We start from the raw sequence: 24193 nt of genomic DNA, 5'->3' as shown, positions 1-24193 counted from the left end.
TTTACGTAACATTAAAGAAAAGAATTAAATGCTGTGGAAAATAACATTCAAACTTTGAAGACGAACGTTATTTCTTATAATCATCAATATGGGACTGGTATGCGATTACTTTTTAGATGGGACAAAATGACCTGACATATTTTGCCAATTCCACAGAACAAATTATATTATTTTCCACATTTAATTTGAAAAGCATTGACGATTCTAACCGCTGATGGTCATAACTCAAAATCGACAAAAATGCAGATGGGATTAATTTGTCTTTCACGGCAGTATTGTACTATTGAAAAATGTTGAAATGAAACAAGGCTTTTGGAATGCTGTTTCCGATCAATAAGAGCTAACCAAAGTCACTAAATAAGACATAGTATGAATATTTCCGGAACCGGGATAGTTACCGGTGGCTTCAAATAAACCCCAGATGCCATCGAGGAATACAACTCACAGTTTTAAGTTGTTCTACGTCAACCTTGCGTTCGTTTTCAGTACACAATCTTTTTGTATCTTTTCCAAATGGATTTGGAACGTCAAAAGTACTGTGTAATAAAGATCGCTATTCTAGTTTTTGTTTTTTTGGAATTCATTGGATTCCAAAAAATCACGAAAAAACAGCACAGCACAAGCACAGTAACGCTTTAGAAACAGTCAGTTTTTCTAGCAGTTTGCTATCTCGATTAAAATTTAAAAAATTTTCTTTGTTTGTTTCGACTTATTTTACGATTTATGTATTTTGACTAGCCCACCTAAAATAAGAAAACATATTTCTAACATAAAATAGTATCTTGTAGTCATTTTTTACGATAATGCAACGCGGAAAGAAAGATTATAGCTATTCAACCACTCCTGTGAATTTGGTGTCCCTAGCCACTAACTTTTTTTCAGAGACTTGAATGAATTTTCTCGTAAACATAACATTGAAGCGACGAACCCGGTGAGCCATTACTCTGTGAACTCTTACGTAAATTGACACGTTTTGGTAATGGCTATGGGCACCAAAATTCATAGGAATGGTTGAATAGCTATAATCTTTTATTTCTTCCGGTTTGAACTTTTGGAGTGATCTTTTTTTTTATTTTGTCGACTAGTTTAATAAGCTAAGGTATTTTTTTACACGAGGGATGCGTTCCAAATTTGTATGGGATCGTGTAAAAATACTTTTTTGAATTGTGAATAATAAATAAATGTTCATTGGATTACCGCCCGCGCTGTGAGACCTCCTTTTTTGTTGCAAAATAACGCATAATTTGTTCAAAACATCCTTTTATTTTCTTCACAGCCAAGCATGGAAAAGTTCACTCACTAGCAATATTTCATGTGTCAAATGTGTTCTTTGATTCATCAGTTATCGTCTAACTATTTCCACTCGCGTACAAGTTTTCCGTAGAAACGCTGCTGATTGTTTTTCGCTTCTAAGAGTTCCGAATACCAAGAAGGAGACTGAATGATTCAAACACGATAGTATTTATTGTATCCAAGTTCACTTGCATTCAACATTGTCGTGAGAATCTTTGAGATATTATCGCCAGTGATACAAAATTATGAATCCAAATGAACGTTAGATTGCGTTCAATTGTTTGCTTACCGAAGCAAGCAGGTATCATCAATGCTAACGGAAATTGTAGCATGGTGCATTAGCATGTGATACTTGAAATCACCAAGAATCATCGTGGTATATCACGGTAAAGGCACGACGTGGAGTAGCCGAATTCCGCCTGCAAGCAGCCAACATTTGAAAGAATCATTGCGATCGCTTGAGTTTCGCTTTCGTGAAACACTCGCTATATGTTGCTCGCTCCGCCTAAAGCAGGCAATACTGAAACAAAATCATCAAAGAAAGCGATCTTATATTTCTTTGCTCTAAGTAGTCTCTTGCAAGCTTGAGAATGTGTAACTTTTAATAGCGATGGTTTGCTAGTATTGAAAGCTTATCAATAGCACGTTCAGAAATGATACCCGAATGATTGTAATGCGATACGAGTTTTTCCATCCTTGTTTACAGCAAATAGACATAAGATGTCGGAAATCAACTGATATTTAATTTTTGAAAAAAATTGACATATGAATCCATCAATTTTTTTGACCTGAAGTGTTGCCAGATAGATTATTTTTGTATTTCAAAATTTAATTTACATTTTCCGGCAAGTGCAGCCATTTTGATTCTAAATTTTATCATCTCACTGTGATCCTATTGCAATTTTTCGTAAGAAACAATTGTCTCTGAGACAATCTCGTGATATAATTTTAAGAAAACATTTTCGCATTTCTTTTTTATATATTAAACAATCATATTTATTGAAAAATGACTGTTAACTTTCTAACGCAATGAACAACCCAACAAATGGTTTTAAGGATTTTTCTGCCTATCAAGTAATCTAAATATGTGTCATTCCATACGAAGTGACCACGGAAAAGCACAAACTTGGACACGACCATCACAGATTTTGCTCAAAGTTGGGAGAATTATTTATCTACTGTCACTTTGGAAAAATCCCAAATTTGGTGTCGATTGGAATACCCCCCGCTCTGTGGGACCCCCCTGTTTATTGCAAAGCCATTCATTTTTTGTTCAAAAACTTTTTTTTTCTATTTCTTATGATTCATAGACGTAAGATGTCCGCAAAATACTGATAGATGAATTTTGAAGAAAATAAGAAAATAAAATTATAAGTTTTGACCGGAAGTGTTTCCAGGTAAATTAGTTTTGTATTTGAAAACTAAATTTACATTTTTCGGCAAATGCAGCCATTTTTATTTTAAATTTGATAATTTCATCGTGTTCCTTGGAAAATTTCACATAAGAAACAACTTTCATCCCGAGGTAATATGAGCCAATCTCGAGATATAGCATTTTTACGAAAATAGTTCTGAACTTCGTAATTAATTTTTCGTAAAAATGTTATATCTCAAGATTGGCTCATATACGATACGAAATACGATGAAACCATCAAATTTAAAATAAAATTTGCTGCATTGGCCGAAAAATGCAAATTTAATTTTAAAATACAAAAATAATCTATCTGGCAACACTTCTGGTCAAAAACAATATTTTTTCTGGATTCCTTGGTTTATTTTCTTCAAAATCCATCTATCATTATTTTTCGCCTGTCTCACGTCTATAAATTATAAAATAAAATGATTACGAAGTTTACAACTTTTTTCGTAAAAATGTTATATCTCGAGATTGGCCAATATTACCTCGGGATGATACTTGTTTCTCATGTGAAATTTTCCAAGGAACACGATGAAATTATCAAATTTGAAATAAAAATGGCTGTATTGCCGAAAAATGTAAGTTTAGTTTTCAAATACAAAAATAGTTTATCTGGCAACACTTCCGGTCAAAACCTCTATTTTTTCTGGATTCCTTGGTTTATTTTCTACAAAAATCATCTATCAGTATTTTTCGGACATTTTACGTCTATTAATTGTAAGAAAAAGAAAAAAGGGATTTTTGACAAAAATTGCGTGACTTTGCAATAAAGAGGGGGGTCCTAGAGAGCGGGGGGTATTCCAATCGATACCAAAATTGGGTTTTTTCCAAAAAGACAGTAGATGGAAAATGTCCCCAACTTTGAGCAAAATCTGTGATGGTCGTGTCCAAGAGGCATGTACACTTCCTTTTCCTTTTTTGCAGCAGTGTTGCAATTTTTTCCTCTCAATCATTTCCTGGCAGTAAAAGTTTTCAATTAAAAGTTATGGGTTTTTTCCTTTTTTTTTTCTTTTTCTCTCTTAATTTCACTTTCGTCACTATTTTGTTTTAAATTATTTTATTCAACGGGAATTATTTATGTTTGTTACCTTTTATTTCAGCATGTTTTTAATATTTTCGTAAGGCTTAGAAATCTTTGATTCAATTAATTGAACGGGAGGGGGGGAAGAAACCTGGCAACACTGCTTGAAAAAAGAAAATATGTTTTTGAATTCCTTAATAACCAAGAAAATCTTAAAAATCATTTATTTTGTTTATCAGACATTTTCCAACACATATAATTTAACATGACAAGTTTTGGCAAGTGATTGTAAAAAATAAATTTATTTTGTAAAAAATTCATTAAATATTAAACACAATCAGTAGCCTAATTAGTGAAATGCAGTGATAAAAAGCATTACCGGCAGGCCCTGATTTGAGGGGGACAAAGGGGGCAAAGAAGGCAAAGGGGGCAAATGCCTTTCGACACAAGGGGCCCCCCTAGTCCTGGGCCAGATGTGAAGACAGAGTGGTGACCTTTTTTTTTACTCGTCACCTTCGTGAAGCGTTTAGTCATTTCAAAATTTGAAATTTTCTTACCTTGAAATTTTTTAAGAAAAGGCCCCACAAAAATATCTGCCCTGGCCCCCCCAGCACCTAAATCCAGCTGTGATTAGGGCTAATAGAGGATTTAGTAGAAAAGAAAGGTTTTTAATATTTCTGCTAACATTCAAGGTTTATTAAGGGTGAGTAACAAGAGCTTAATTGATGAGTATTGAGTCACCGATTAAAGCAAATATTTCGATAATATTCCGAATGTAAGCCGAAGTCGAATTTTTGGGTTATTAAACGAGTCAGATAAAAATATTACAATTATCTTGTAGTTGAACTGCTCCATTGTTTAAGATATTTAAACATGTGACTAGATTTGAATACTTCTGAAAGAAGCAGCATATTTCTTGTGCCTATCTTCAAATCTTGCCGAGAATCTGCCATACATAACACAGGTCTACAAAAGCGAAAAAATGCTGTCTTAAACTCAAAATAGTTACTCAAGAAAGATTATAGCTTTTTACCCGTTCCTGTGAGATTTGGTGCCTCTAACCACTGTACCATTGCGTCAACATACGTCAAAGTGTCGCTTAGTAATTGCTCGCCGGGTTCGTTGCTTAAACTTTATGTTTTCGAAAAAACTCATTTAAGTCTTTTAAATAAATGTTAGTAGCTAGGGGCACCAAAATGCACAGGAATGGTCATAAACAATAATTTTTCATTTTTCCAGTTTAAGCTTCAGGGCCACACCTGTGTTGACTGGTGTAATTATCGTGTTATTGTTATTATCTCTAATATTTCTACTATTTCAAGTGATTTTGAATGGAATTCATTACTTCATTTATTAATTTGAATTTATACATAATTTATTTAATGCAATGGATAATGGAAATCAGGTAGCATTCCAACGTTTCTCTTTATATTGCCAAAAAGCCATTGAGTCAGGACTCCTTGAATCATATCGCCAACAAATAATTAAATTCAACGGATAAAATTCAAGTCTTTTGAATATACAATCATTAAAAGAGCATTGCAATAGTTTCATTTATAAACGATAGCATTTCGCAGCGCATCGACTTTGTAACTTTTTTATCCAAGCTAAATTCGGTAATTTCGCAATCACAACATATTTGCCATTGACGATTACCGCACAAATTATGAACGATTCTGGCCATTAAACCACAAGATGGTCTTTGACAACATGGTTTGGAGCTTATTTAATTATATGTCTTTTCTCGATGGGAAAGAAGAAAAAAAAAACATGCACTTTGAACAGTTGATAAATCTGCAAAATATTTTTTAATGGGTTTTTAAGATATTTTCCAATACCACTCTCTCTGTTAGTTTAGTTAAAACTATTTGATAAGTTTTTGAGATTGGCCGAAGAAGAGCATCATCATTGGTGCGAGGTGCAAGAAAACTACTGATCAATGAGAACAATGAGAATAGTGAAACACTTAGCTCACGAGTACATGAATCCCGAAATGACCGGGTAGGATCGTGTCCACGGGATAATAGAGTACTCACATAAAAAGTCCGATAACCAGGGCGGTTGCCCGTAGTGTTCAACAGCCACGCAAATGGTGTTCAAAAACACCAGCACTATCACGAACCAGTAGAACCATTGGGTTTTCACCGTGTGCCTTATGCAGTACCGGAAGCGCTTTTCCGCCCGCCAGAAACCAGACTTGGCTGGTTTTTTCTCCTTCTTGAGGATACCTTCGTCTCCGGATTCGGTTGTGGCTTCTTCGTCGTCAGTTTCGGAAGATTTGGATTTACCGAGGGCTTTCAGCTTTTTTCGTTTCGCGGCGGCTTTCTTGCGGGCTTCCATTATGTACATTCGTTCTTCGTCAGTCGTACGATCCTCGGCTAGGATGATTTCTTCTGCCTTGCAGATCCACTCGACAAAACCGTTCAACTCTTTTTCTAGCTGTTGCTGCCGGCGGAGCTTCAGAAACTCCTGCCGATTCTCGACTTTTTCTCTTTCACGTGCAAACTCACTACAAGCGGAATTTAGTGAATTACACAACACTGTAGTTGGTATAGTAATGGCCTGAAACTTACCCACTGAGGACACCGAGAACCAAGTTGAGCATGAAAAACGAACCGATTATAATCAAAGGCACGAAATACACCCAATTAAAAGTTGAGCCTAAAGCATCGTTGGTCTGTAAAACAAATCATAGTCATAACCGCGAAGATAGATATACCTAGTTATTGAGGGGCATTACCCAATACATGGTTGAAGTCCAACCCTCCATCGTGATGCACTGGAACACCGTCAACATGGCGAAGCCGATGTTGTCGAAGTTCGTAATGCCATAGTTGGGTCCATCCCATTGCTCGATACACGCACTCTCGTTATGATTGCATAGGTGCACACCGGCTGGCAGTTCGACGTTCATCGTATCGTCGTCGTCGTAACAAGGCGTCGCCATATCACCTTCTTCAACAATTTCCACTGCAATGAAGCAAAACACAAAATTGGTAAGAAAAATGAACTTTCTTTTCACTGTTAGGTTATGGTATTACAATACTCACAGGCATTTTCTAAGCTATAACAACTTTTGTGCAGAGCACCCGAGTAAAATTCTAACCCTATAATTGCAAATATAACGATTGCAAACAAGACTAAAAGTCCAATCTGTAGCAACGGCGCCATAGCTTTGATGATGGACTTCAACACAACTTGTAGACCTTGAAGAAGGCAGAACATAAATATTAGAACAGGTTACTTTTAGTGATTAATAATTAGATTAGGTACTACTAATATGAATAAAAAAATGTATTGAAGGTGATTTGATTGAACTAAATCTATAAACTAAGCGCTTGAACTTACGACATTAATGATACTGCAAACTATTTGAAATGAGTAAAACATCTACACTACTGCTAGATAAACTAGGTGTTCTAAAAAGTATGAATGGAGCAACTAAAATCAGCAAAGAACTAACGATCCCGAGGACGCTAAGCGTTCATCGGGTGATGTTTTTTTACACTATTCTACTCACTAGGAACTCCAGAAACTAATTTCAACGGTCGCAACACACGAATCGACCTTAACGTTCTGAGATCTACATCGAGCGGAAGAGGGAGCAACGTGACGAGCCTATAAAATATGTTTGCCACATTGGTAGGAACTCTCATAAGGATTATTAGCGGGGGTTTTGACTAAAACTAGTTGGTTTGATCGAACCTAACGAAAACTATCGTATTCAAAACAAAGAAACAACCTCAACGTATTAATCTATTTACAAATTAAATTTTATCACTTGTTACTTAGGAATAGAAAAATTTACGAAAAACTAGCAGTAACTTGGAAAAAAATCAGATTGTTTTGTTGGAAACATTTGTTGTAAAAGTATTTCGAATTGGGATTAAGTTCTTCAGCACAATTTTCATTTTGGGAGTTTCGATATTTATGGTACTTTGTTTAGCCTTTCTAGCATATGGAATTTATTCATAACGGGTTTAATCGAAACGAAAAAAAGAGGTGAAATTCTGTCTATCAAAATCAAATCCATGGTAAAGTTTAATAATATAAAAAAAACATAAATAAAACATTTCTTCGCCTAATTTTATATCTTGTGTTAGTTGTTATGTTATTTTTGTTTGTTATTTGAAAATTAACTATCCGTAAAAGTTGTTTGATTATAACGTGTAGTGACATTTTGTTTCTGCACAGGCTGCAAATGATTTGATTGCCTAAAATTTGAAACACCTTAAACGCTAAACGTTCTATTTAATTAGTCTAACGTAAATAAAAACCATGCATTTTTTCCTACTGAAAACTTCTAAGCAGCAATAAAAGTTTTACAGTGGTCATTAGAAAGATCCAACTCAAGTTAATGCACACAATAGAACTCCTAACTGTTGCTTGAACAGGCTAAACCTGAGTTGTCGGTATCCAACCGCTTCTAGGGAAAATCTAGCGCCGTAAGATATATATTTCTCGTTTAAAAATTATCTATATTCACATATTTGAAAAGCTCCTAAAGGAGAACACTAGGAAAAACAAAGAACCATTATTCTTACCCCGTGAACACAACGAAAAAATCCATCATGTTCCAGATGTTGCGCAGGTAGGAGTCCGCATGCAGCACCAGCCCCAGTGCAACAATCTTGAGGGCGGCCTCTATCGTGAAGATGCACAGAAAGTAACTCTCGGTTAGTTCCAGCTTCTGAGCTAGCACCGTCTTGTCGCCTTGGGGCAGATGCTCCTCCAGTGCCAGCACGACACAGTTCGCGATGATTGTCAACAGTACGGCGTACTCGAAGGGCGGCCATTCGATGATAAACTTGGTTGCTCTGTCGAGAAAAGCGAACCGGCAGAAGGAGGGTGAATAGATTTATGAACGGTTAAAAGGTTTGCCTGTCCTGTCTAAGTGGATCACTTTACCTCCTAATGAAATTATCCTCGGCGAAAATGAACAGTGAAGACGGCCCGGGCGGTGGTGGGCCGGTTCGATGCCTCGGACTGCCCTTCTTTCCCTTCTTCGGACCCATTTGCTTCCGGTCCTTATCAGCAAGCCCCGCCTCTTGCGACGCCGCTAACCTGTAAGGCAGAAGGATGGAAACAATGTGTGTCAATTATTGTAAATAAAATTCAAACAAGTTATTTAAATTGAAACCTTTTAAAACCTTCGTTTATATAAATCAAACAAGTGGTGATTTTTAAGTTAACTTCCTCATAGCGTTTATTTTACTGTGGCATATTTAATTTACATCGTAAATTATAATAACGACACGCGATAAGTATCGTCATATTTCTTCCCGGAGCCAGTTACCATTTTTCTTATGCTACTTCCTTAAAGGCCATCGTGGTACGGTTGAATAGCACGCACCAAATTTCATCTGCCTAGGCAAAAATCCTAACTCGATCCCGTAACAGGTGTATACGAGATTCCAGGAAATCGTGTAGCTTCCAGATTGCGTGACAGACCGATTGCACTTTCTAGTAATTTTCATGCAGCGTATTCGGAATGGCTTGAAGTGAGTCACTTCTTGTATAGGGTGGTTTTACCGGTGTAAAACAAAAACCGGTAAAACCGGTAAAACCGATATTTTTTTCAATACCGAAATACCGGTATTGGAGAGGCGAAAAAACCGGTATTTTCGGTATTTTTCTTAAAATTAAAAAAAACTTGTCACAATATGATTGTGTTTGTGTGAATCGATAATATGTCAAAAAACTTCATATCAATAAAGCAAAACATTTATTTTCTAATTAGAACAGCTAATCTTTACACACTCATACTTACAGAGGTAACTCGTGGGTTTTGAAGCTCTCAGTTCAACTACAAATTCTGAAAATCATAGTTCGAGGTAGTAATTACAATCATTCGCGAAAAAACGAAGGTCATTATTCGTTTTGTGCTATTTAAAAGTAAAACTAAAAAATAATATGTCAATATAAATTTGTATTGGGGATTTATTTTTTGTTTGACGTCTCCGTGTGCATTGCACAGGTTGCACCTAGCTATGGACAAGTTGCTCGTGATACAAAGTGTTTACAGAGTGAAAGAATCAATCAAAAATAAATTTCATCCTAAAAATTAATGCTCCTCGAAAAAGTGAAATTTAAATAGTTGTAGCGTGGTCAAAGCTTCGTCGCCCACACCGCAGCGGATTTTATTAGCAATAGTTCTAGCTGAGAAAATGCTTTCTCAGGTTCAACTGAATTTGGACGAACTATTTAAGCATCGAACGGAAAAAAGAAGTATTTACCTTCGATTCCCTCGTAAAATGTAAATTCTTGTCTGAAAAACTCTGCATGGTTTTGTTAATATGAGTTTCAAAATGATGTCGTTCGTAATCATATGTATTCACTCATTGAAGTTTTCCAAACACTGTTAAATTTAACCAGTGTTGTATCCGGATCGTATATCAAAAGAGATCCAAATCTTACAAAAAAAAACTGTAGTGTAATTAAGCATGGGTTCTTATAAATGCAAAAGCATAATTATGCAGCAACACGTCCATAAATGCAACGCTGAAACGCTGAAGACGCTAGTAAAATCAATTTCAATTCCAAATTTATGTATATGTTTAATTATTTTTCAGTTTTATTTTTAAATAGTACAGAGAGAATGACTTGCGTTTTTTCGCGGACATCATTGTCATTACTTCCCCAGACTATAATTTTCAGATTTTTTTGTTGAACAAGTAGGTTCAAAGACCACGAGTTGCCCCTGGTTTTCAGTAATCTGAAGTACCGGTTTTTTACCGGTTTTACCGGTTTTCATTTTTATGAATACCGAAATACCGGTTTTTCAAAAAGTCGGTAATACCGACCACCCTATCTGTATCAAAAATCCACTAAATTAAAAGGCTTTTAAAGTTTTCGAAATAAAGCCATGACATCAACAATTGAAAACTATGATTTTTCCGCATATGCTTTGATATTTAAACCTGATAGCTCTACTAACGGTGAATGGTTGGACACGTGTCACTTGAGATCCTATTGTGGTCATTCACCTCTGTCCAGCAACTCCTATCCCAACCTCCACGTGGTGCCAACCGGGATACGAGTAACCTTAGCGGAGATCGGGTAACCAACCCCGGTGGAAACTTTGGTCGTATGCTGACTGGTTAGGGGGAACGTACGCGGCTGTTTCCTCATGTTAGGGGCGGCGTACAACAGCGTCTGATCCGGAGCGGGCGGCTGAATCATGAAACGCGGTGTCTCGCCAGCTATATCAAAGACGGCAGCCCCGTCGCGAGACTAGGTATCGATGTCCTAGTAAGGCAGCATACTGAATATTAAATACTACGAACAATCCAGATATAAATACGAAACGGAATAATCGGCATGGACCTAGGCGAACGAAAAAGGACAACGATTATTGGAAACTCGGTACTTGGAATGTAAGGACTCTACTCGAACCGGCACGCGCAAGTATCCTGGCTAGAGAGCTGCGGAAGGTGAATGTGGAGATTGCAGCTATCCAAGAGGTGCGGTGGCCGAAATCGGGAGAACGCGAATTCCGAGCAGTAGATCCTATTGCGGACACTTCATTTTAGTACCACATCTACTATAGTGGTGGCGTGAAAGCAGAAAGAGGAGTCGGTTTCGTGCTAATTGGAAAACAGATGAAGCGTGTCATTAGATGGAGGCCGATCAGTGACCGTATATGCGTGTTGAGAATTAAGGGCAAATTCTTCAATTACAGCCTAATAAATGTGTACGCACCGACCAACGAGAAACCCGATGACGAAAAGGAGGAGTTCTATGAGCTCCTGGAAAAGACATACAATGAGTGCCCAGGACACGATATAAAGATTGTCATTGGAGATGCAAATGCACAGGTCGGGCAGGAAGACTTCTTCCGCCCCGTAACTGGTAGGGAAAGCTTCCACTCTACTACGAACGACAATGGCCTGAGGCTTGTTAATTTCGCTGCAGCTAGGGGGATGGCCATATGTAGCACTTATTTTGCACGCCGGAACATACGTAAGCACACCTGGATGCACCCGAATGGAGAGCTTTGCTCTCAAATTGACCACGTTCTGATTGATGGACGGCACTTTTCAGACGTTACAGACGTGAGGTCGTTCAGAGGACCGAACGTTGACTCGGATCACTATCTCGTAGTAGCCAAAATCCGCGCCCGGCTGTCCAACGTGCTGAAATCCAAGGCAACGAGGAGGATGCAGTTGAACATCCAGCGGCTATCAACTGAAGGAGTGGCTGCAGAGTACTCGCAGAAAGTTGATGAACGGATTGAGGAAAGAGTTGAAGGGAACCTGAATGAACAGTGGAGGCACATCCACAGTTTGATCAGCACTACAGCGCGAGAAGTGTTGGGTACAACTGCGGCAGCTGCGCCCAATGAGTGGTTTGACGCTGAGTGCCAGCGAGTGACGGAAGAGAAGAACCGCGCCAGGGGTCACATGTTGGCCACGGCTGTGACTCGTCAGAGCATGGGTAGATACCGAGATGTAAGAGCCGCTGAAAAGAGACTCCATCGCCGGAAGAAACGACAGCATTGGGAGCGTATTCTTGCGGAGGCGGAAGGTTGCTTCTCCAGGCACGATGCGAGGAGCTTCTACAAGAAGGTCAACGGAATCAGGAATCGAAACGTGTCAGCCCCTGTCATGTGCAACGATAGGGAGGGGAACCTGATAACCGATAAAACAGAGGTGGCCAGGCGTTGGAAGGAACACTTCAGTGTGCTGTTGAACGGTGAGGGAAACAGTGGAGTCGAAAGGAGCAGTATGACTATTGAAAATGATGGTCAAGCTGTGGATCCACCATCCATGGACGAGGTGAAGAAAGCAGTGAAAGAGCTGAGAAACTGCAAGGCAGCTGGGAAGGACGGCATTCCCGCCGAACTCTTCAAAGCCGGGAGCGAACAGCTGTATCATGCCATCCATCGGATCATGCTGAGAGTGTGGTCTGAAGAGGAATTGCCCTCGGACTGGTTGGAGGGTCTCATATGCCCGATCTACAAAAAAGGCCATCGCCTGGAGTGTAGCAATTATCGGGGCATAACTCTTCTCAATACCGTGTACAAAATTCTCTCCCACATCCTGTTCCACAGACTGAGGCCGTTGCAGGAGATCTTTGTTGGCGAGTACCAATGCGGTTTTCGAGGGGGACGCTCCACGACGGACCAAATGTTTACCTTGCCCTCGATAAATTTCGAGAATACAACTTGCAGACGCACCATCTGTTCATAGACTTCAGGGCAGCGTACGATTCAGTCAAGAGAAATGAGTTATGGCAGATTATGATTGAACATGGCTTCCCAACAAAGCTGATTAGGCTGATTCGTGCCACCCTTGAAGGTTCTACATCAAGCGTCAGGATAGCCGGTGAGATATCGGACTCGTTCGTGACGTTAGATGGTTTGAAGCAGGGTGACGGGCTGTCGAACTTATTGTTCAACATCACATTGGAAGGTGCTATACGGAGGGCTGGTGTGCAGAGAAGCGGCACCATCATTACGAAGTCGCACATGCTTCTCGGTTTTGCGGACGATACCGACATCATTGGTATCAACCGTAGAGCCGTGGAAGAGGCTTTCGGACCTCTCAGGAGGGAAGCTGCGAGATTAGGGCTCGTCATAAACTCTGCCAAAACGAAATACATGGTGGCTGGCAGAGTGCGTGGTAGTCCGTCGGAGGTTGGTGCTGCGGTGGTGCTAGATGGGGAAACATTCGAAGTAGTCGACGAATTTATTTACCTGGGAACATTAGTGACATGTGACAACGAGGTTAGCCGTGTGATAAAGAGGCGGATAGCAGCCGCAAACAGGGCCTTTTACGGACTACGTAACCAGCTAAGGTCCCGCAGTCTGCAAATCCGTACTAAACTTGCACTCTATAAAACACTGATTCTTCCGGTATGAAAAAAATCTCTTGTTCTCAATTTAAAGGCATCTTTTAGAAATTTTTGGAAATATGTTGTTTTTATATTTGGGTGAGTTTAATTTGAAAACATGACAAAAATTGTAACAATTCAATATAATTTGCAATTAAAAGCACACAAATGTATTTTTTCGATATTTTCTCTCAAAACCAGAATTTATTACTTTTACCTAAATAAAACTGGTTCAAAGGTAGGTTTTTTTTTAAATAAAATACATAAAATAAATCACCCTATTTTTTAAAATATTTTTTTTTATATCAATAAAATAAATCTGTGTACTTTTACATGCAAAATATATGAAACTATTATAATTTTTGTCATGTGTTTAAATAAAATTTACCCAAATATAATTACTATTTTTTTAAACAATTTTATAATGTGTTCTTCAAATCAAGGTCTCAAGCCAAGAAATATTTTTTATGTTTGTTCCAATCAAATTGAACTGGCATGTTTTTTCATGGAAAACGTTCATAACTTTGAGTACTCTAACATCACTTATTTAGGTCAAAATAATTTCGATGACGTTTTTGCCGTTTTGGAATTGCCTACGGGCAATCAAATCTAGTTGGAGAATTCGATAAAAAACAAAAAAACAGTCCTACGTCAATAGTGTGGTCCCCGATTAATGCGTTCTTCATGCATTACACTGGTCTATAATAACGAAAAAATGTTGGCTTAAAGCTCAAAATAGTTGCCCTCAAGAGATTACAGCTTTTTAGCCATTCCTGTGAATTTTGGTTCCCCTAGTTCATGCAAAAGTTCGCAGAGAAATTGCCCTTTGTAGGGGAACTGCACCATAATTCATCTCATTAAGCCAATATTCACGAAGAATGCACGGATTAAACAACAAATTTTTATGAAATAATTGAACAAATAAACAAAATACGCTTACGTGCTCTTATAGAATCATTAAGTATTGTATATTTAGTAAACTTAGCTAGATTTATCCTGAATTTTGTTAAACAAACCATTTTGCACAACGCTCCCATATCCATCTCAAAACTTAAATCACTGCTCAATTATTCGTCTCACGACGCCCCCATATTCATCACACTGCAATGCAGTGTTAATCATGAATGAATCATATTATCATGAATGAACGTAGCCGTAGCCCGTCGTAGTAGGTTACCTAGATATCCACTGTAGTTGTTTACGTGCAAATATGGTAACCTAGGTAACCGCTGCAGTGTTGTCCATTTATGTCAATTATGTCGGAATAATTCAACATTTTCAGTATGATTTGTTCGTATTAACAGATAACGATTTGGCAACTTTTTATTTTCTTCAAGGCAGTGAAAACAGATGAAAATACATACAGTTGAAATTTAGGAATTGTAGAAATTCATCTCATATATTTCTGCTAATTCAAGCTGGTTTCGGGAAATTTGAGGTGAACGTTTCAAAGATTAATGTATTCTTAGTGCAGTGAGTGATTTTGTTTAGTGATTAAAATAAAAAATGGTCCGCTAGTGATGAGAAAAACTTTGGCTGGCTGCTGAACGAGTCCCGTTGTAGCCGTACAGAACAATGCGCGGATTTTGTTTTCTGAGATAGGTGATTGAAATAAATGAGTTTTCGAGTGCAGATGCCTGACTATTATATCAAATTTAGAGCTTTTAAGTGAGTTTTTGAGGATTATTGAATGAGAAATCTAAAGTGAACTAAGAAGAATCCATTCCATGGATTAGCAGATTGGCTTAAGAAGAAAATATGCGTTTTTTCCTGTTTTCAATTGTGTTTACATGTTGAATGAGATGAATATACGGGCTGAGATGAATAATGGAGCAGTTCCCCTATGTTTAATTGAGCCAGATACAATTTCAATTAAAATTAAATTAGAAAGCGAAAGGAGGGAGACACTCTTTTTTTCGCGGCCGACTGCGAGCTAGTGGCAATTTAAGGTGAGAAGGGAGATACAATTATTATTTAAAGCTATTTTAAGACAATAAAGTTAGATATAAAAACTATTAAATAATATTAAATAATAATATTGTATGTGGAAGAAATTATACTTTGGGACATGTGATTAAAATACACAGTCATGAAACGGGTTTGTGAATACAGTTCAACATGCCTATTTTCAATTAGCAAGCAGTTCAAAACCTCACATTTGATGAGATTACGAGTAGGCAGATGATCTGACTCTGATCCAAGAAACGGAAGAACGTCCACCAAAACTTCAAAACTCGTCGTATGGGTTGAATGCATGCGGCCTAAGGCGATGCGCAAGAAACGATATTGCAGTCGTTTCCTAACAAAAAAGTGGATGTTTGAAGCGGAGCGAAAGTAAAAACACTAATACTCAAGCCTCGTGAAATGAAAACTGGAGCTTATTCTCTCAAGACAATTGTTATCAAGATGTATGGAGTTATTTTTAGTTTGTACTTCAAACTAATTCACGATGAGAAACTTATTTTCAAAGAGCACTTCGAAAGTATACAAATAAAGTGGATTGAATATATAAGATATTTATATCTTCTCATTACTTAAAAATTATAAACGTTTAAACCTAACTTACTGGTCACTATCCAAATAAGAATCATTTAAAACAATTAGGCAATCTCGATGAAGAGACTTGAGAATAAACTCTTGGGACACTCAATACCACGCAGACTACGCATCCTCGATAAAGATATCTTGAGTCTTTCCATGTATGGAAAGAAAATCCCATTAAGATGTCTAATTTCATACGAAGCGGAGAATAAGTGTCATCCATATTAAACATTACTCAACAAAAAAGTGTGATTATCATTGAAATTAATCGATTCCTTCAAGTCAAATAGAACATTCATTGGGTATTATTATTATCAGAATCGGTCCAGCCATCATTGAGAAAAGACAGTGAGAATGGTGAGCGTAACATACATGTGAGTGAGTGAACATGCAGTAAACGACAAGCCTTACAAACGGGATGGAGTGGAAGAAATTATTTTTACATTGATTGGCAAAGCATTGACTGTCCTTTCGAAGAGAGAGTCAATTCGGTTAAACAATATTTCGATTGCGTTGGTGATGTACCTTTAAAATTACGTGTATCTAAACATTATTTCCATTAAAATTGATCTTAAAACAATTATCAAACTTCTAAATCAAGAACTACAACTTCATGATTTTAGGGCATTTATCAGTTAATATTTGAAATTTTATTGTAAAGGAGCTTAGATTCCAATTGGTCTAATGATTATTTTAATCTGAGGAATGAAAAATTAATTTTCACGTACATGTGAGCTTGAGCTTGAACGACCGCACATTTTGTTTCTCCTCCGAGATGGATCTGAACAAGGAAAGTTGCATAAGGGACCTCCGTAAGATAACTAATAATTTACCATTTTTAATGGACAATAATTCAATAGTTTTCCTTATTTATAGTTTTGTAGGTATAGTCCGAACCGACGGTCGGTTACTTTTCCAACCAATCTCCAGCCCTTTTTATCCTTGGGATAACAATTTTATCAAGGAGGGACGAGTGTGCTTAGTGCACCTCGTTATTCAGTAAACTTTTTGGCTAGTCGCCTGAAGACGCGCAGACGCAGATGGTTGACCCGTCGATGATGCCTTGCAACACGAGAACGATCTGGGAAGCAGCCACACTGACTGCTCTCCAGTTGCCCTCGTCGTCGCACATTCTTCGCATTATGAACGAGAGCTTGTCATCGACCATCACTCCCACGAGCTTCAACGATAGCTTTGAGGCAATAGTGCATCCACAAGAACTAAACGACGCTTCATTTTTCGATCTACGGTTGCTCACTGCGATGTTCTCCATCTTATGGTGCGCCAACTCCAGTTTAATGAAGTCCATCCAATCCTCGACTTCGTCTAAAGATAGCGCCACGGTGCTCCCACAGACCGTTATTATAAAATAAAATGCACCAAAAAATCTGAGTACACCATCCGATTCGTTATGATGTCCACAATCTCTGGTCAAAATTTAACAATCATCGTACGATACATTTTTGAGTAATGCCCTTTGGAAGGTCGAAAAGTACAAAAAGTGATATAAAAACGCCGAAATACTTATTATAAAGCACGTATTTAACCACCATTTTATGAAATAACTTCCAAAATAGTTTCTACACATTCAAAGGGTTATATTTCAAGACATTAATAATTGGTGAAAAGATTCATTTGAAAATCCCACAGTGCACAGTGGTCTAAACTCGAAAAATCGTGATCATCTAGATTTGACTGTGAAAAATTGATTTTATGTACTCAATGTCTTCAGCAAAATTGTTTCATAGAACAAGGCCTTACGTTTGGCGTTTTTAGTTTTTCGATCAATCCACCTAACAGTTAGATAAAAAAAATATTTTTTCTAATACTCAATATACCAGATAGCTTCCTTCAGCAAAGTTGTGGAAAATTTCAAAAGAAAGACAATTGCTGAATACTGTGATATCCTATCTGTACGTTGGACACGACAAAATAGAGTTTTTTGTGGAACACCTCTCCTCAAAATTAGTTTTTTGTCTATAATTTTGTCTGTAATGGTCAAAACAATGCAAAATGTTTTAAGATTTCATTCATTCAACTAAGATTCTCTCAAGACTTTATAAAATTTATTGTTTTGACAATAATAGAAAAAGGTAAAGACAACAAACTGATTTTAAAGAGAAGTGTTCTACAAAAAACTGACGAATCTGACTCAGACTCGAAACTGCGATTTCATGATCATGTCTCAATCATTGCAGCCAAAGCGTTTGTAGTGCTCGGACTCATTCGAAGGCAGTCGCGCCATTTCACTGATGTATACACTCTAAAAACCCTTCTGTGCATTGGTTCGGAGCATCCTTGAGTATGCAGTTCATGTCTGGGCACCATACCAACTAGCGTACGCCGTGAAGTTAGAGCGGATACAAAAGAAGTTCATTCGATATGTTTTACGCCAACTACCGTGGAATGATCCGGTAAACTTACCCGACTACACCGCGCGTTGTATGCTTCTTAACTTAGAAACTCTCGCAGCCCGTCGAATCAAGCTGCAGAGATTGTTTGTTTTCGACATAATAGAAAATGTCATCGACTGTCCAGAACTATTACAGCACATTAATTTCAATGTCCCCCCGCAAACCCTCCGAAGTTATCCCACGATTAATTTACCGTTCCGCAGAGCTAGCTACGGAAGTGATAGTGCATATAATGCATGTCTGAAGGCATATAATAATGTCAGTGACCTCCATGATTTGGGTATGACGAAAACGGCTTTTAAAAATAGAATTAGGAATTAGAATAAGCTAAAATTAGTCTGTACGATATTTATCCGAAGACGAGACACAATAAACAAATAAACAGCTGCACCGACACTCAAAGACTCTGAGGCGCATTAGCTGTTAGTTCCAGCTGGCGCGTTTCTCGCGTCTAGCGTGACGATTGCGCAACAGCTAAAGTTTGTCCTGTTACGCTGGTATGCTACCTCGGCCGTCTTGGTAACGGAGAGAATAGCATCCACCGTAGACCTACCTTAACGGAAGACAGTCCCGGGCCACCGAACGTCACGTCGATGAACAACTTTGCACCGTTTCTACTGTAGGTGCGTTCAGCGCTGACGTTGAACAGGTCTAAGTTGTACTTCGCCAAAGCTTCCAACAAAATCTGGCCCCTCTGGTTCATGCGGTGATATCCGCATTCGACAACTCAAGCGTTGAACCCGCCACCACCAACGCACAGTTATCTTAAATCCATAGCGCTTATCACTCCATCCCAGCTTAATGGTGTCTTCGGAATATTTTAGCTAATTTTTTCGATAAAGTTAAAACGTATAAGGTAAAATAAAGGGCAAGTGGAATCATGATGTCAATTCTTTTTCTCAAAGTTTAACCCAAGTACTCAAAACTGTTATGAGTTCCATTCGTCCCAATCCGCCTACTGTTTACCCTTCACGTTCTTAATGTTATTGAAGAAATAAGCTGAAATATGCTATAATAATGTAAGGAAGAGTCCTGGAGATGTGTGATCTACAACAAAAACGTGTGTTTTGTATGCCCAAGTTTTCTTGTAAAATGTAACTAACGAAGGCTACGCACAAAAAAACTAAGTTTCAAGTAACTATAAATACTCTGTAACTCTAAACGCAATGAAAATTAGAATTTTGTATGTTCAGCAGAGTTTCATATTTTTACATGTTCTAAAACTTTGCCAAATAATCTTTTCCTCTATCTCTCAACAGAAAAAAGTTTCCCTTTTGCCTTGCCTTACCCTCTTGCCTGCGGTTTAGTAGCCCTTGACTTTGTAGTTGGGCATTTGAGGCCTTCCGTGGCGTGTTCAGCGTTCCGTTTCCCGGTACACAACAAACACTTGGGGATCGCCCCGCAATCCCGCGCTTTGTGGGCTACACCACTGCAACGTTGACATGAATTAGACCTGTTGGGGTCTTATACGACGAGGATTAATGTCGCCTTCCAAAGCACATGAAGCAATCGTCAGGCTGAAGGATACCCAGCAGACATGACGATCAACCGACCTTCAGCTTGGCTCCCTCGGCGGATGAAAGTTTGATGGTGGCTACCTAGGTCCCTGACGAGCTCTGACGGAGGCGAATTGCCTCGGTAGCCATCTCCCCTCCGCACTCTATTTTGAAAGCTAATGCAATGTCGCACCCTTCGGTGATCTCTTTCAGGTTTTTAAGCTGGAGGGTATTTTCTGGGCAGAGGGCCCGAACTTACACGTCCTTCCCTTTTTGTAGGTAGCTCTCTTCCCTTCCGCATCTCTGCGAAGTACGGTCGGCTAGGGAAGGAAAGAAGGTAGTGTTACCAATTCAGAGTGGTCCAATAAGGCAAAAAGTGGAACTTAATCTATAAAACCTTTCACCTCAATCCTAGCTTAACAGTGTCTTCGGAAAGATTGTTTGTATGAACAACCCACATAATTACGAAGTGTCGAAAGTTTTAAAAAGTTTACCAGGTTAAAAATAAAAAAAAAACTAACTTTTTTGTGTTAAGAGATAGAGGAATGGTTTATTTGGCAAATTATGGAACGTGTAAAAATATGAAACTTTGCTGAACATACAAAATTCTTATCTTAATTGAGTACAGAGTTCCAAAGTATTTTATATGAAAGTTACATAAAATTTGGTTGTTTGTACGTAACTTTTGTTAGTTGCATTTTACAAGAAAACGTTATTCAAAAGAAGCATTTAAGCATACAAAACACACATTTTTGTCGAAGACCACACATCTCCAGGACTTTTCCTTACAAAGTAATAGCGGGATATATGGGTGGATCGGGACAAATGGAACCCACAAGAGTTTCTAGTACTTCAGCTTAACTTTAACCCATTCCCCGCGGGTGATGACATATGGCGTCATCTGACACATAAACTTTGATAACAGTTTAACAACTATTCTTGAAATTTCTAACGATGTTAGAGAACGCAGTTAGAGAACAGATTGATCTTCAACATGGAAAATAGTCCGCGGGGATCAATCAATCAGCAATTTTCTACATTTGGGTGGATGCGTGTATAATTTTCCAAACAATTGCTGCAAAAATGAAGGAAATCGGTTTAAAATAAACCGATTTATAAGCATTTAAAGTGGGACATATTTCGTCCCTTTTTCGTTAATAGTTTTCCTATTTACATCCCTATGTGGTAGGCTGAAGAAAAACGTAGTTCTACGTCAAAACAAGAAATATATCGACATTCACAATAGCACAAATATAGTATTTGTGAAGGCTGCCACATATCAATTTTTTTTCGCACTCATTTCTATTTGGGTGATATAAGTATTTGCCACATGTAACTGGTAAATAATCAAAGTAAATAAATACGCGAAAATTTATTGTCAACCAAACAAACATCTTGCTCGCTGCTTAATCGCAGTGTGATTCATCCTACTATCTCAATCCTTATTCTTGGCATCAATTCAACAGCATGGTTCAGATTTTGGTTTTTGATCTAAAAAATTCAGGTCACGATGTCACTATCCGAAATCACGTTCTCATATGTTTTAGCTACAATTTATAGCTCGCACGCATATTCTGATTGTCTTCGATGTTTCTGATGTAAAGTGAAAATACTTGCACAACTGAGCGTATATCCATTGTGGTTCGGTTTGCTGTCATACGTTTCAATCAAAATACTCTAAAAGCCCACTAATTATCGCCGTTACAAAACATCACTTGTTAGCATAAAGCCTCTCGTTGGCACTCGAATGTCCAGCTAATACCCATTGGGAACAAAATCCACCCGAACACACACGCATCGGACGCACTTCTCACAGTCCGAGATCAAGACCGTTCTGAAAGACGCTCGAGACGATACTGGGAGCCCATTATCCCAAGCCCGAGGAGGAAATCCTATGGCAAAAGCGATTCCACTGATACGCTATTTTATGTGCGTTGTGGTTCCTACCCATCGCTGGTGAAAAGTGCGTCCTGTGCGGATGCCGTTTGTGCTGCAAGCGACGACGAAAATGACGACGACGACGACGACGACGACAGGGAAAACAGTTACTATTTTGCTCTTTCAGTTTCATACCGTTCCTGTTTCCGAACGTTGAGATGATGACAGTTCGGGCACCGCCAAAATCTTGGTGGCTTTGGAAAGCACATCAATTTCTATGTTTTGCGATTGAACTGGCTTAGCTGATGAACGCATAATTATACCGTGTGTCATTAGTGCATTTGATGTTTGACATTATACTTTTACAGTTAAATAATTTTTAAATCAAAACATAATGTTTGTTCTCGTAAAGCTTAAAGTGAAAGTGTTTTATAGAGTTTGAGGGGAGTTTTTTATAACAGCCATTCATAACCATGCGTCTCCATTCGCTTTTAAATCAAAAGGAGATGCCGGATTTTCTGCTGGAAAGTTGCGAAATTTATCTGCAATCAATTTTAAAATTAATCAAATATTCGAATCTTTTACAGATATTCGTTTTGCAGTTTGTTAATTATGTAGTTATTTATCTTTCTGAAGCTCTGAACCTACAGAACAAGTAAATAAGCTTAGACGCCTTTCCGATTTTAGCCTATTTTCGATCATTTCATCGATTTTACAGTTGTTTTTGTCTTCTAACGATGAATAAAAAATATAAATAAAAGCTAGATTCAAAACCAATTGTTTTCTGGTCTTTCAGCCGGCCTTCGAATTGGCCTGTCCATTCAAATTTCAATCAAAACGGCCGAGGGTTTGTGACATGCCATCCGCTAAGAGATGCAAAAAAATAACAAAACAGAGCACGTTTTCAACGCAGTCATCGTCGTCCCAGAAACTCCACTCCAAGAACCATGTGCCGTCGAATGTAGTCAAGCGGAATATGAAGTAGAGACGAGACTGAATAGATTCTGCGAAGAAAGAAAACGAAAACAACGGTCAGAAGTTTTCCGGCGAAATAAAAACGATGAGATCTTTTCTGGCAATTATCGAAACAACCACCTCCATAACGATGACAAACGGTTGATGAATCGTCGTACAAAAGGCTTCCTCCGGCGCTTGTCTGTCAAAACGATCGCTTATCATCTGACTTGTAGTGATTTGCTTCAATGCCACACGGGGTGACATCCTTTTCGGGACGTATGGAAAAACAGCTTACGACACTCTGTTGGCATGCGTAGGTTTTCCCGATTGGCTAAAAATGTTCCCGGAGCCACTCCCTCCTCTTACCAAACAAACAGATTATTTGTGCCACCGGCTGCCGATGCCAGGCAAAATACATGATGATGAGTCAAGTTTAATCCTCCGCTAGACGCGGACAGAAGCACTATTGACTTTTCCTCAGAATACTCGTCGCCAGAATGATGGGGAGGCTGCTGACAATAACGGCGACTGGCAGCAGCAGTTAGTCGTGGATATTGATTGATACGGCGTGAGTTGTCGCCAATTACCGCTGTGGTTGTGATTGTACCGTAATGCGAAAAGCGAGCTTAACGCCCGTACGATGCTGCTGCAGTAGCAACGGGATATGGATTGCTGTTTAGTTATTCACAGAAGAAGACGCACATCACATTCAATCTCCATACTCTGGCGTTGTCTGGTAGAAAATTGACGTGTCATTAGTATTTTTAGCACTCTTTTAGATCCAACTGATATTTCCGTGTGTTCGACCACAGTTCCGGCGCTTTACTATGTGGTTTCTTATTCAAGTTTTATTGATGGGTTTTGTCTGTTTTATGGACCTCTTCAGACTAGTGGAATTTATTTCTATTGGCGTATTTTGTTTTGTTGAGAGGAGATTTGTTCCGCCATGAAATCTACAATTTTTATTACTTTTGATTTATGCTTTGCTTATGAATAATACCATTCACATCACTTGGTAACCTACCACATTATGGTAATGCCATTCAGAGCCGTATCGAGAGTGTGTATTGATTACTAGTTTAAGACTAATAGAAAATTGAAACAATTTGTTCAATGACATACAGGTTCAAAGCTAATCTATCAGTTTATTAACCATTAACCATTAATTATATTTCTTTTTATCATTTTGTTTACAAATATTGTAGCGTTAAAATAACTCTTATGATCAACTGGAAATCGCTATTTCATAGTTAGATAAATTATGTTTCTGATGATAACGAATGTGTCCTAATTATTTTGTTAATTTTTCTAATTATAGAACCATGCACACTCACTACGGAAT

General features: G+C 38.2%; 1 protein-coding gene across 10 annotated transcripts in view; it reads right to left on the bottom strand.

Moving 5' to 3' along the window:
• LOC129732797 (voltage-dependent calcium channel type A subunit alpha-1-like) overlaps positions 1–24193 on the bottom strand; it is a 126945-nt gene that overhangs the window by 29460 nt on the left and 73292 nt on the right. For 9 of the 10 annotated variants that reach the window (XM_055694046.1, XM_055694053.1, XM_055694054.1 and 6 more), the window contains exons 2-8: positions 8640–8795; positions 8276–8548; positions 7252–7349; positions 6782–6937; positions 6472–6701; positions 6305–6408; positions 5768–6240 (exon numbers count right to left, since the gene is read on the bottom strand). In XM_055694046.1, the coding sequence (XP_055550021.1) occupies positions 5768–6240; positions 6305–6408; positions 6472–6701; positions 6782–6937; positions 7252–7349; positions 8276–8548; positions 8640–8746 (1441 nt within the window). In that variant the 5' untranslated portion in view covers positions 8747–8795. Of the gene's footprint in view, positions 1–5767; positions 6241–6304; positions 6409–6471; positions 6702–6781; positions 6938–7251; positions 7350–8275; positions 8549–8639; positions 8796–24193 lie in introns of those variants that run through there. The other variant, XM_055694055.1, reaches the window with a different exon arrangement.

Source organism: Wyeomyia smithii, chromosome 3 (assembly GCF_029784165.1).
Source record: "Wyeomyia smithii strain HCP4-BCI-WySm-NY-G18 chromosome 3, ASM2978416v1, whole genome shotgun sequence".
NCBI classification, from domain to species: Eukaryota; Metazoa; Arthropoda; class Insecta; order Diptera; family Culicidae; genus Wyeomyia; species Wyeomyia smithii.
Note: the sequence above shows the minus strand (reverse complement) of the source record. Positions and strands in the feature narration are given on the sequence as shown.